This window comes from Quercus suber, unplaced genomic scaffold (genome assembly GCF_002906115.3).
Source record: "Quercus suber isolate HL8 unplaced genomic scaffold, Cork oak 2.0 scaffold_7, whole genome shotgun sequence".
Classification (NCBI taxonomy): domain Eukaryota; kingdom Viridiplantae; phylum Streptophyta; class Magnoliopsida; order Fagales; family Fagaceae; genus Quercus; species Quercus suber.
Window position 1 is genome coordinate 2,468,808 of NW_027069473.1, and position 13,285 is coordinate 2,482,092.

Below are 13,285 nucleotides of genomic sequence, written 5' to 3' on the forward strand. Positions count from 1 at the left end.
AAAATTTTCCCCAAACATAATCATTAATCCATGCAGCATGCAGTATGGAGTCTCCCCAGCTTATCAAAGAAAAAACATTAGTTTTGAAAAACACCCACTTCTGATTTTGACTAAGTTACCCTTACCATGTTATATTTCCATTATTCTCTAAAAAAAATGTTATATTTCCACTAAGAAAAGCATTATTGAGTGTTTACTGTTTAGGATAGAAATTTGGTCAATTCTCTTCTATGGTAGGCAAGAATGATGTGAAATTGAATAATATTGACTTCTAGACAATTCAAAGGGCGTGGGCTGATTTTTTTTTTTTTCCTTCAGATTTTTATTCCCATTTGAAAAACCTTGTTTTTGACTCATAAAACATATGAATCATACATAAAACTAATAATAAAAACGATGGATGGTTCATGGTTGTCATATTTATAAAAAAAAAAAAAAAAAAAAAAAAAAAAAAAAAAAAAAAAAAAAAAAAAAAAAGAAAGAAAAAGCAATCGCTATCAAGAAATATTTGGGGAATCCTTTTGTTCATGGCCTTTTGTTGGCTTTCTTTTGGAAGGGAATTGAAAAGCTGGTAATTTTGTAGTAATGAAACACTCCATCTGTATTCCCACCTGTCCCTCTCCTCAACTACATAAATGCCCACAAAAGGACATTTTCATCAGACACAATTCCTGCCCACATGGGATATTGATATGGGAATTTTATCTTGAAATTCTTATTTTCTCCCTTGGTAATAATGTTTAAATTCGAAGTCTAAAAATTAAGTTTAAACACATATTTACTTAATAGGAATCATCTTTTGCTCCCACTTTTTTTCTTCTTCTTCTTTTTTATATCCTCTTTTGTAGTGTGAGGTAGTATATAGAATTGTATATTTCAAGTGGTGTAAAGAGGCCCCTACCCACCTCTCTCTCTACAATACACCTCAAGCACTTTTTTTTTTTTTGGGATATAATACCTCAAGCACTTTTTGGGACTACAAATTCACACCCCACCCCTCACTTATGCCTCATGTTCAACTTCGCTCTTTTCTTTCTCTGTCTCTCCCTGTCCCTTGCAATACAAAGTGCCTTTCATTGTAATCCAAAAACCCAACTCCTCTGTTCTTCCTCTGCCTCTCCCTTTCAAAACAGCAGCCTTTTCCTCTGTTCTTCCTCTGCCTCCATTTTCATAAACCTTTTTGCCTTTCATTTCAAAGATTCAAAGCATAAGCTATTGTCATGGCAACAATTGTGTGCCAAGGCTTGCAGTCATGCCTAGACTCCCATCTTGTTGAGCCAAGGACAGTGAGGCTCAAAATGCCTTCAGCAAAGCCACACTTCTCTCAACCCCTTGAAATTGCCTTAAAATCTTGTTTTTTGGATTCCAACACCAAAGAACTTGGAGACAACAAGCGCCATAATAGTAACATTGAAGAAATCAGCTCCAACAAGCCCTATACTCCCATAGACAACAAAACCTCCTCAAATCCTGACTTGGGTGGTTGGAGTTTCCTCCAATCTCTCGGTACTACCTCATCACAAGGTCCCAAAGTGGAAAAGGAAAACACCACCTATGTCCATCCTCTAGCGAAAAGGTCTTGGTCCATGCTCAGTGAAAAGAGCTTGGAATTATGCACCGAGAATTTAGGCAACGAGACAGGCACAGACATCAATGAAAGCAGCATTTTCTCATTGCCGTCATGGGATTCATCAAACTCAAAGAGTGGGAATTCGCAACAAAAATCACGTCAACGTTTTGGAGCTAAGTCTAGGAAAGGGAATCCTCTTAATTTTCCACCTCCTTTGACAACGATAAGCGGCATGGAATCTCTGCGATTTAGGCCCCACCGTGAAGATGGGCGGCTGATAATCAAAGCTGTAAAGGCGCCAGCTAAACACACATGTTTTCAAGCCGAACGAAGCCATGGCCGCCTTCGATTATGCTTGTTGAAAACTTGTCCCACTCCCGGTACTACTAATGTTGACATCTTAGAAAAAGTAGCCAATGATTTAGCTAGTGAAGAGGAATATGGAAAAGATAGACTTGAAAATGACATGACCAATGAAGAAAATACACAACATGTGGAAGAAGAAGAAGAAGAAGAAGAAGACGAAGAAGAAGAAGAAAAAGAAGTAGTAGTAGTTGAAGAAAATGAAGCAAATACTGTTGAAGAAATTAAGGATGTGTACTTGGGTGGTGAAGAGAAAGATGATAATAATGTGAATGATTGTTATTGTGAGGCTGATATGGGAGTAGAAAAGTATGAGAGGCAAAGAATGTGCAAAGTAGGTGAGCATCATCAGCATGATAAGAAAAGATTGTTATGGAAGCCATTGTTGGTGGCTACATCCTAAACCTAAAGCTTTATTTTGGATCTCTCTTTATCTACCTAGCTATTAGCAATATTACTAGATTCCACAATTTTGTGTTTTGTCCCATTGCCTTTTTTGTCTCTCTTTTGTTTCATGAATTCACATATTTCCTTAATGTATGGTTGTGTGAGGTAGTTATTATCGTTACTCTCTCTCTCTCTCTCTCTCTCTCTCTCTCTCTTCAAACACACATACTGAGGGAGACTCAAATTATCTTATTGATATACCATCTGAGAGCAATGACAAGCAAGAATTAACCATTTGACCTTTTAGGTAATTTTCTTTCTATATGTGCAAAACGGTCACAAATAATCCTATTCCATTGAATATTTGATTTAATAGATTAATAAGGAATATTTAACATATAATTGATTATACAATTAAGATCCCTCGAATATGAATACAATAATCCAAAAATAACAAAGGGAAATGTTAACTGATAGCCTAAGGACATTCATTTATATCAAAACTTTTCTAAAATGGTTTGTTAATAATTGTTTTAAATTAAATGTACCCTTTAATTGGATCCTACAAATATTGATCAAGATAAAAGCATTATGTGATTCATCTAATAGGTGTTGACTTGATAATAGAAAGTTGTCATTACGAAGCCGAGATCATAGATTTTAAACCCTATCATTTTTTAATTTTGAGGAAGAAAAAAGCCTATGCTTTGAGCTACTGCCACATGCCTTATGTGGATTTAAAAAAAAAAAAAATTAATCACAAAATTTCTCTACTACCTCAAGATGTCTGCAACTAAAATGGTCGTTCAATTAACTGTTTCAATCTTTTGGATACCACCTTTGTGTTGGTTAATAAATTCAACTCTTTTATTGAATATCATCTCTACATATGATTACCCCTCAAAATTAGAAATTTTGTTTTTCTCTCGCTTGAAGACGACGGATTATGTGTGTATTACCGTATTAACACAAATAACTATTTCATGCATCCAATGGCAGTTTAATCGCATCCTTTCAAATGGCTTTACAAGTGTGTAGGAATGTAAATGAGCTGAGTTGAGCCTAGCATTAAAAGTTCAGATTTTTTTTCATTTAGTTCTATTTCAAATGCAAGCTAAGCTCAATTTTATTACTAAACAATATTATATGTTTAAACTTGATTCATTTTTTTTGTGAACAAGTTTGACATATTATTCATGAACTATTTAATTAACTTATTATTTTCCATTATGCAGTAAAATCATGACTAAATTATTTTTCCCATTTACAAATCTATAAATTTTTATTACAAATGAATTATTTATATTATCAATAAACTAAAAAAAAAAAAAAATTTGATATCATTTGGACCTATCTACAAACTTACACACTCCATTTTCAAGTGTATAGAAGTATATTTTTAGACAAATGTAATATTATGTATAGTTAAATCGAGTTTTATTTTCATGACATTGCTGACAAACGCATTATTATGTTTAAACTTAATTGGCTTAATAATCATAGATAAACTTAGGCTTGAGCCTGACTTATTTGCTAAACAAACAAATATAAACAAACTTTTTCTCGAGCTAAACTCATGTAGTTCATAAGCAAGTTGATTCATTTACACCCTTGATCAAGTGTGAGCGAAAAATAACTTTTTTTTTTCTTTCCTTTTCTTCTTCTTCTTCTTATTTTTTTTGGTCCAAAGCAAAGAAATTCAAAGTAAGAATGGTTTGCCTTGAACTTTTTATGTGGTCCATCAATAAACATATTGTTGTATTTGAGCTTGGTTGATTTAATATTTGTTATAATTATGTAGTTGAATGATTAAACTATCATTTCCTAACAACTTAAACTTTTAGTACACTAGATAATTTAAGATGATATATTAAAACAAAAATTCATGAATTCGATCATTGTCTCCTCATTCTACCTCTCATTTAACAACAATGAAACATAAATATTAGTTTGAGCTAGATATATTTGCCGCATAAATTAAGATTGAGTGAGAAGCCTAATGAAAACTAATTCAGCTTGGCTCATTTACAAAAGCTATAGGAGACATACTTTCCATGGGTATCTTGTTTCGTACAAAGATTGGGGACCAACAGATCCAATCACTTTAAAAAGCAAATCAGCAACAATGATTCATGGTAGCCAGAGAGCATCAATCCTCTTATTATGATGTACTGGAGTGTGCATAGTTGAGTACATTACTGTGTCCACTGCCCCATCAGCCCCTCTTATTATGCAGTAGAAAAGATAAACTGATAAAAAGGTACTAGTGCAAGTTGGTGTGTACGAAAAATTGCCAAACCACATGTGGGAATATGGGAATTAATAGGGGCGTGGGTCGCACATTAACCCCCATCATTCACAGACCATTTTGCAGTGCAGGCGGATCATCCGTACTTCTCTTCCCTTTCCTTTACGTGCTAGTTTTACGACCACTCTTAATCAACAAATTCCAAAAATACAAAATATCAATGAAAACCGTTCTTTCTTTCCTCTTCGTTCATTATGAATCTTTCTACTGTTCATGAAAACAACCCTTCAATTGTGTTGGTACCTTTTATAACAATTGCTAGGCCAACATGTGAGGTTTACATGTGGGTCGCATTCATCTCCAATAACCGTCAATTGACTATTGATGTATAAGGATTTTTCGTATCGTTTCACATGTTAGTCAGAACTGAACAGAGTAACGGCACTTTAAGCCTTTAACAGATGTACTGTGCCCATGATGATAGTTTCATCAAAGCTCAAATAGTACACATACTCTTTTGATATACATTCACTAAGTAATTACATAGAGGAGTTCTCTTTGGGGTGACTTCCAATATGCAATATGCTAGTTAAGAGTTTTGAACTCAAAATCTTATAAATTTGATTAGTTTTTAAAAATCACTAGACCAACTCTTGGAGTTTTTTTTTTTTTTTTTTTTTTTGTTGGTGTCAATCGACAATATAATCACACCCCAAAACCACTCGAACTTGGGTCCATGAACCTCTCAAGCCTTTAAAGTTTGGGGAAGTACCAACTCTCCTAACGTGGGCAGTAACTCCTTGGAGTTAACTAAGACAAATCAACTCAGTTGTCCAACCTTCTCCCAATTATGAAATCTAGATAGGAATGTGTTTGTAATTTTAAAAAAAAGTTTTTTAACTATTTATGAAATGAAAGCATTATATATTTATATTACGTTACAATATTTCTTGAAGCATGACTGATAATTAGTTAACATGCTGCACTAAAGAAAAGGGTATGTCAATCATTCTTTTTAAATAATTCAGCAAACAAAAAAAAAAAAATCATTCTTTTTAAATGAATAAACGTACAATATCTCCATTGTACCATTTTTTTTAATTACACTTTAATCCATGTTAGATAACCCATTTCAATAGAAAAACGTTGTATATATGTTTTTTTAAATGGAAGTTGTAGATATACTACCTTAGGCGTTGAACATTAAGTTTCATAATAAAATTCAAATACCTAGTTTCATTGATTAATAAAATACAAACAATGTTATTTTTTTGAATAACATTTAAATTCAATGAAAGTATGTGTTATATTTAATTAGAGATTTTAATATACTACACATGAGATAAATTTCATACTTTTAAAGCCACCTCAAAATATAGAGGAATTATGTAATTTGCCCAAATCTTTAATTTGTGATAACCACTTTGTGCAAGCAACTAGAGTATAACTAGTTGTTGTAGAAAAAATAGTCACCTGACTTTAGGATCCAAATTTTATTATATAGTAAATGATATAATAAAATTTTATATGTTAGATAATCAAATAATTAAAAACCAAAAGTCTTACTCAATCGATACCTCTTTGTATTTTTGATAGTGTTATAAATTAATTGAATCTAAAACTTTTGAATTTACATCATATCTCAGACTAAAGAGCTCATCACCCGAATAGTGGTTTGTTAAAGCTAATCGATTCCTTAAAAATCACAAGGCAAGTAACACAAGTTTTTTTTTTTTTTTGGGTAAAAGATAAATTTACTAAATAGACAAGAAACTTTGTTTCACAAACACCGGTGCATTGATGCCTATATGAATCTATAGCTTTGATTTGAAAGTCCAGCGATGTCAATGTGAGTCCATCTCCGGCCCCAAACCTTTACTCTATTCCAAACGAGAAGCACGTGTTGACAACAGAAATTAAATGCACAACTTTTTTTTGGGGTAATATTAAATGCTCCCAACTTTTCTATCCAATAACCTCAGTGAAGTGAAACCAAAAAAAAAAAAAACCACAAGTTGCAAAAGCATCCTCGTAACTTAATCAGATTTTTTTTTAAATAATTTTTTTATCCCAATATACATCAAAAGCTGTTTATGCAATTCATAAAAAGCGATGCATATGGTTACAGATTATACATTAAGAAAAAGAAAAAGAAAATCATTCTGTAGGCCACATTTTTTCTTTTCTATATAATATACTTACCTAATCTTAATCATTCATATATAAACATATATATATATATATATTAAAATTAAGTATAAATATGGACAAAAAAGGGTGTAAACCAAAATTCTTCTATAAAAAAATTGTATATAAACAAAGATTCTTAAAAAAAGAAAAGAAAAAAAGAATCATGCCAAATTAAGCTAGGAGACATAGAATCCCCTATTCAGTGGAAGATAGTGGATGTTTTGTTTATATGTTTTTATATATGTATGGATCTAATTAATGGATACTTTTAAGGTATTTGTTAATTAATAATTTTAAGAAATATTTTATAATATTTTTACATAAAATATAAAAAATTATAAAAAAATTTATATAAAATTTTATTTTTCATAAAAAATATTTTTAAAATTATTTCTTAAATCAATTCAATTGAGTGCTTCTGTTAATTTTTCCACATGTATATTCATCTTCAAAAGAATCAAAACCATTCAATAAATTAGGTCAGCTCCATAATGCATAGAAAACCAATCATGTTGGCCCATGTGTAAAAATTAGGTAAAGTATGTAAATGGTGAGACAATGGTGAAAGAGCGGTGCATTCTTATTGGGTTTTGTGGAGTCTTCCAATAAAGGAGCTGATCTATTGGAAGGTTTTTTGTCATTACGTCTTGTTGGTTTTTCGTCTGTGGATTTCTTGGTGATTAAGGGACTTAAACGAAAGCTTCGACTCTCATTTGTTCATCCCACTTAATTGACTTCCCACTATCTTCTTTGTACACCAAAAGCTTTGGAAACCCAATTATACTTTGACACATGCTAAGACAACTGCTTATAACTTTTTGTAGATCAATTTTTAGGGTGGGTTGGGATAGTTTTTTATTTTTATTTTTTCCATTACTTAGCTGGTTTCATTATCGGTTTTTCACAATTTAACAATTCAGTCATATCATGGCGCAGCTTTCATGTGAGGAAGATATGCCAATACATAATCAAAATTGAAAATGAAACTTTTTTTATTTATTTAAATAATCCAATAGTTAGAAACAAAAGAATTTCAACTTTGGTTGTATTTCTTGAAAATATTAAAAAGTGTCAATTGAGTTATAACATTCCTAACATTCGTCCGCGCATTTTATCTAGTTTCATCTATTGAGAACTTATTTAACAAAAAATAACTATAGTTGTTTGTAATTTATAATCAATATATTCTCAAAAAATTATAACCAATATATGTTAGTAGGGGGATCCTTAAAATTTTTAAAAGATTTGGATTTAAACTTAATTTAAGGGATTTTTCTTCTAAAAAGAATAATAATTTAAGGGAATTTTTTTTAAAACATTTTTGGCGGCCGTGGAGGTGTAATGGAAAAAAAAAAAATCTTTTTCTTGGTGGGTCTAACCAAGCAATTGCGTCACCAACAAAAGAAAACTCCTTTGGCAATTGGCACAGAAAGTTACCCATCATACTAGTCCTTTATAACCCACCACAACATCCACTGATCAACATCCACCCAACACTGGATATATATCAATAGAAATAAAACCAGCTCAGAAGGACAATACGGAAAATTTGACTAATATTCAAGCTCTTCTAATGGATAATGCAGTCACCAGTGAGTGAGTCTACTTATAGGTCCACCATAATTTATTAAAATCGTATTAAATGGTGTATTTTATTTATTTATTAGAAAAGTCAGTACATCCTTTTTGAAGGTTTTAAAGGGAAAAAAAAGAAAAAAGAAAAAAGAAGAAGAAGAAGAATATGTCACATTTATTGATTGAACTAACAATTATAAAGCCAAAAGTTGCATGGTTCTTTGAGAAAAATTTGAATAATACTAGAAATTATTGATACATAAAATGTGGATCACGAAATTTGTGAATTGTGGCCTCCTTTCTCTTCCTACACGTCTGTTCCACGCGTATGGATAAGTATGTTTTTCAAAGGTGACAAATCCTATCTAGCTGGACTTAGCTGACTTCAATTCAATTGACCATTTGAACCATTTAATCATGATCAAACATTTGAGAATGAAACAAGAAAAATAGCTCTTAAATTTCACTCCTTTGATCACAATCAAATTGCCCCAGTTGACCTGTTGGCTTGAGGACAGTAATAATGGCCATTAGGAGACAATATTTTCCAACAATTCCATGAAAGAAACTTGTAAGTTCTAATATGTCACACATAAAGACACACTCTTTCACACACACATTGCTTACAAAAGTGTACATCGTTTTCGGCCTCATTGTTCAAATTCTCACAATTCTTGTGGTTGCAAACTCACACTATCAAATCTCATATATGTGTGGTGAGGGAGGGTATTACAGTTGCACTCCACATAAAACACCATTGAATGAATGCCTTTCAACACTTCGAACCTTTCATAAATGGAAATACATGTCGTCCACCAGACCCAATTGTCTCTTTCCTTAACATTCAAGGTTCATAAATTGAATGTGAGTGTGTGTGTGTGTGTTACACAATTTGAGTAGTTTTAGTTTAGAAGCCAGTTGTACATTTAGGGTTTCAAAGGACAAATATGCATGATTGAGTAGAAAATTACCAAAAGAAGTTAAGAGAAAAAAAAAAAAAAAAATTGGCTTTCATTCACAACCACTAGATCAGTTCCATGTGATTGTCATTTTATAAATAAATATATATATATATATATATTCTTTTTGGCCCAATTGCAAGACGTGGAGGTGATTCACATAAAAGTAGAAATTATCCAATCTGTATATAAGATATGCATGGAGAAACTTTAATTTTATGTTTTCCTTTTTTGAGTTTTTCTTCTCTCTTTTAAAAAAAAGTTATATTGACATTGCTGCTACACACCAAGGGCCAAGGATCATTGGACCAACATTTGATCACTTGTACAGTGAAAGATCTTAAAAGAGTCCTCACGTATCCAACAACAAATCTCTAAAGATGCATGAATTCACAGAGTGAAATATTTAAAATGGAGAAAAAAAAAAGCCTGGTTCGAAGGGATTCGATAGAATATTTATCATGAACCTACTCGGTAGGCACACACTAAAAGCACTAAATTTCTTCCTCATTAAGGGGACACGGTTCTTCCTTGTAATTTGAATTACTTAAGACCATAGATTTGCTTTCAATCTTTTTCGGAATTGATTTTATATTTCCAAATGTACTCTCTTTTCATTTATTTTTTTATTCATCTTTTCATTTATTTTAGGTGAACTACAATTTGGTAAAAGGGATAATTCTTTAGTATATCCGAGAGTAATACTCTCTCCTCTCATGTGTCTTACTAATTGAATACATAATTGAGTTCAACATTCACATAAAATGAAGGAGCATTACTCTCATAGTGATAAGGATAAGAATTAGCGTACCGACTTTCTTCATTCAGACTTCAAGTTCCTAAGAATTATCAAACTTTGCAAGTTCCTAATTAATACTAGACCATGGCATGGGGTGGAGACACTGATGATTTAGGTCAAATAAAAGTAAAATGAACTTAGGCAATTAATTTGATATCTAGATTAATCTTCTTTTTCTTTTGGGCAAGTGTGTCTAAATTGAGATTGCATGATTGTCTAGTGGTAATAATATCTTTTATGATGCCTCTTGTCTGTGGTTTGAACTACACATTCCTCTCACACTATCTCAAAAGAAAGTAGGTCTAGATTTTTTTGCCACTCCAATCATTAATATTGTTAATCATAGAAGCAAAAAAATACACAACCAAAAAAAAAAAAAAAAGCAAAAATATATGCATAATATGTAAAGGTAAAGAATTTAATGGAACTACATTTGACTTTTTCCCCCTAATCATTAAATAGGAGTGGCAATTTGTATTTATGCATAGTGTTTATATCACGTCAAGGAAAGAATATTCGGCTTCATGGTTCAACCTTAACCCAACTGATTTAATAATTGTGTCAAAACTCCTCAATTCAAATATGACACATTTATTAAGTGGGTGGACACAACATGACCCATGTAACACACAAGCTATGTTACATTGACACAAGCATGATCCATATGAACTCATTGAAAAAAAAAAAAAAAACCCAAAGTGATTAATATGTTTTCATATTTTGTAAGAACATAAATTATTATCATTATAAAACATAATCTAGACAAATTCTATTTCCTAGCACCATCAATTAAAAAATAACAATATATAGTTTAAAAGCTCTAATTTCAACCCAATGAGATTACACCGAAATTTAGAATGCACAATCTAAAAAAAAAAAAAAAGAGTTAAGAGCGTTTGAACTTCCAATGAAGAATTTATGAATATAACTATTAAAATTATTTTAATTTCTCAAATTTATATTTAAAATTCAAAATCATATAATATAGGATAAAAATGACATTAATTTATTTATATGAATTGGGTCATTTTGAGTTGATTATAGATAAAACAAGTTCGCATGAACTTGACCCAATTATTTAATTGTGTCAAAATGAGTTGACCTGTTTTCACACAAACTTATTTATATTGCATTTGCAATGAGTGAAAGTGGAAGGAAGAGAAAGGTATAGGTAGAAAAAGATATAAGTTTCCATTGCGTGGTTACCGTGGGTTTGCCTAAGGATTATTAGGCGTTTTGTGATTTTTGGTTGGGTCTTGCAACACTGTTCACGAACTAACCAAACTTCAAAAAATGTGCATAAGTAGGTCAGCCATGGATCCCACGGCACTATTCATAGTTTAAAAATTATTTTACTGTAATGTTTTCAGCAATAAGTTTTCAGTTTTTAGTTTTCAGTAAAATAAGCGGTATCTAAATAGAATTTTAGTGCGACAAAAATGGAAATATGTAAAGGTGAAGGAAATATTTTCACCTGGCCCACCATTTGCAATCCCCCTATCTTGATTTCAACTAGAAAAATAAAAATAAAATAAAATATTCCCATTTATTCCCCATTTTACAAACTAAACAAAGGAAAATTTACTTATTTCTTTTCTCTTTCCCCCCAATTTCTATATCTAAACACATACGAAGGAAAACATTTTCTTTGACCTTTTTTATTCTTTCTTTTTTCTTTTTCCCTTTCTCCCCCTATCCTGCCGTCACCGTCGCCCTCGCCCCTGCGCCTGCGCCTGCCTCATGGCCAGCTGCAAGCAAATAGCATGTAACGCTAAATACTAACTCACAAAAAATCATATCATGTTCGTATCAAACTTGGTTACCCTCATGTTTAGACATGTTAAAGCACAATAAGTATGCATTTGAAGTTTAGTACCGGCCAAAATAAAAAAAAAGTTTAGTAGTGGCCCTACAGTAAAGTGCTCGAACCCATATAATGATATTTTCTTTTCATATTTTTCATGTCTCTCTTTTTTTTCTCATTATTGTTTATGATATTGGTATTCATCTTTTTCATCATGTTGATCTCCCAGAATCCAGGTCTTTCACGTCAAGAGGTTCTCCTTTTACTACAAAAGTGAAAAAGACATGCACACACAGAGACATCTTTTCCATACACACTTTATATAGTCTCTTCTTCTATCATTCAAAATTCAGCCCCTCAATCCAAATATATATATATATATATATGCTTTTTCCATCATTGCTCTTTCTGTTTCCCCAAAAAAACTTTCTTCCATGCAATATTCAAAACAATTAGGTGAGAAAGATTTAAAAAAAAAAAGATTTATCTAGCTAGCTTTTGCCATTCTTTGACCATACTGACCAACTAGCTAGCTCAAAATGCTGCCACTTGATTGCATGATATCTGTCGGGGGGAACAACAAGAATTTTTTGGGAGATTTTTTATAATCTATCTTTATAGGAAACCCATGCCAAGGCAGGGGTCCAATTGTCCATTTTGCAAGTTGAATTGGAGACATATGGAAATACATAGGAGGCCCATCAGCAACATTTGGGTGACTTAAATTGCTCCATGTCCCTGGGCTGCCCACATTAATCATTCCTTTCACAAATTCAGCCCTGTTTTGACTTTTAATAATGCCCAATTTTAAACATGTTCACTGTTATTAAAAGCTACAAAAAACGAGATCCATACAAAACCACAACCCCAAAAAAAAAATGCACATAATTAAGGCACATGCGACATTTTAATGTGAAAATAAAGGTCCTAAAACGAAAAGAATAGATGCTCTAATCGCTGCACTATTATCAATAGTTTTTTTTTTTTTTTTTTTTTTAAGAAACGAAAATATTTAGATCTTTTTAAACACCTGATTATTGCTTTAAGTATGTATAGTCTCATATCTCACACACATCAGATTATTACCTCTTATAGCTGGCCTTATGATTAGGGATGGCAATTTGTGTTCACGGGTCGAGTTCGTATCGTGTCAAACCATGAGTATTTGACTAAATGGGTTGACCCGAACTCAACATGTTTAGTAAACATGCCAGGAATCCTCAACCCGAACACGACATGTTTATTAAACAGGTCAACCCGACCTGATACAATTAACTCATTTAATTGACAAGTCATGTAAAAGTCAACACAAATAATCCGTTTAATAATCTATTTGATTAATAGGTCAGACCTAACCTATATAATTTTGGAAAATTATTGTGTACTCCCA

The 13,285-nt window shown here is 31.8% G+C and overlaps 1 protein-coding gene across 1 annotated transcript; it reads left to right on the forward strand.

The window, feature by feature from the left end:
• The first annotated feature begins 841 nt into the window (after positions 1-841).
• On the forward strand, positions 842-2,501 carry LOC112023483 (protein FANTASTIC FOUR 3). The gene has a single exon (XM_024056083.2). The coding sequence runs from the start codon at positions 1,221-1,223 to the stop codon at positions 2,334-2,336; it is 1,116 nt and encodes a 371-aa protein (XP_023911851.1). The 5' UTR covers positions 842-1,220; the 3' UTR covers positions 2,337-2,501.
• The last annotated feature ends 10,784 nt before the right edge of the window (positions 2,502-13,285 follow it).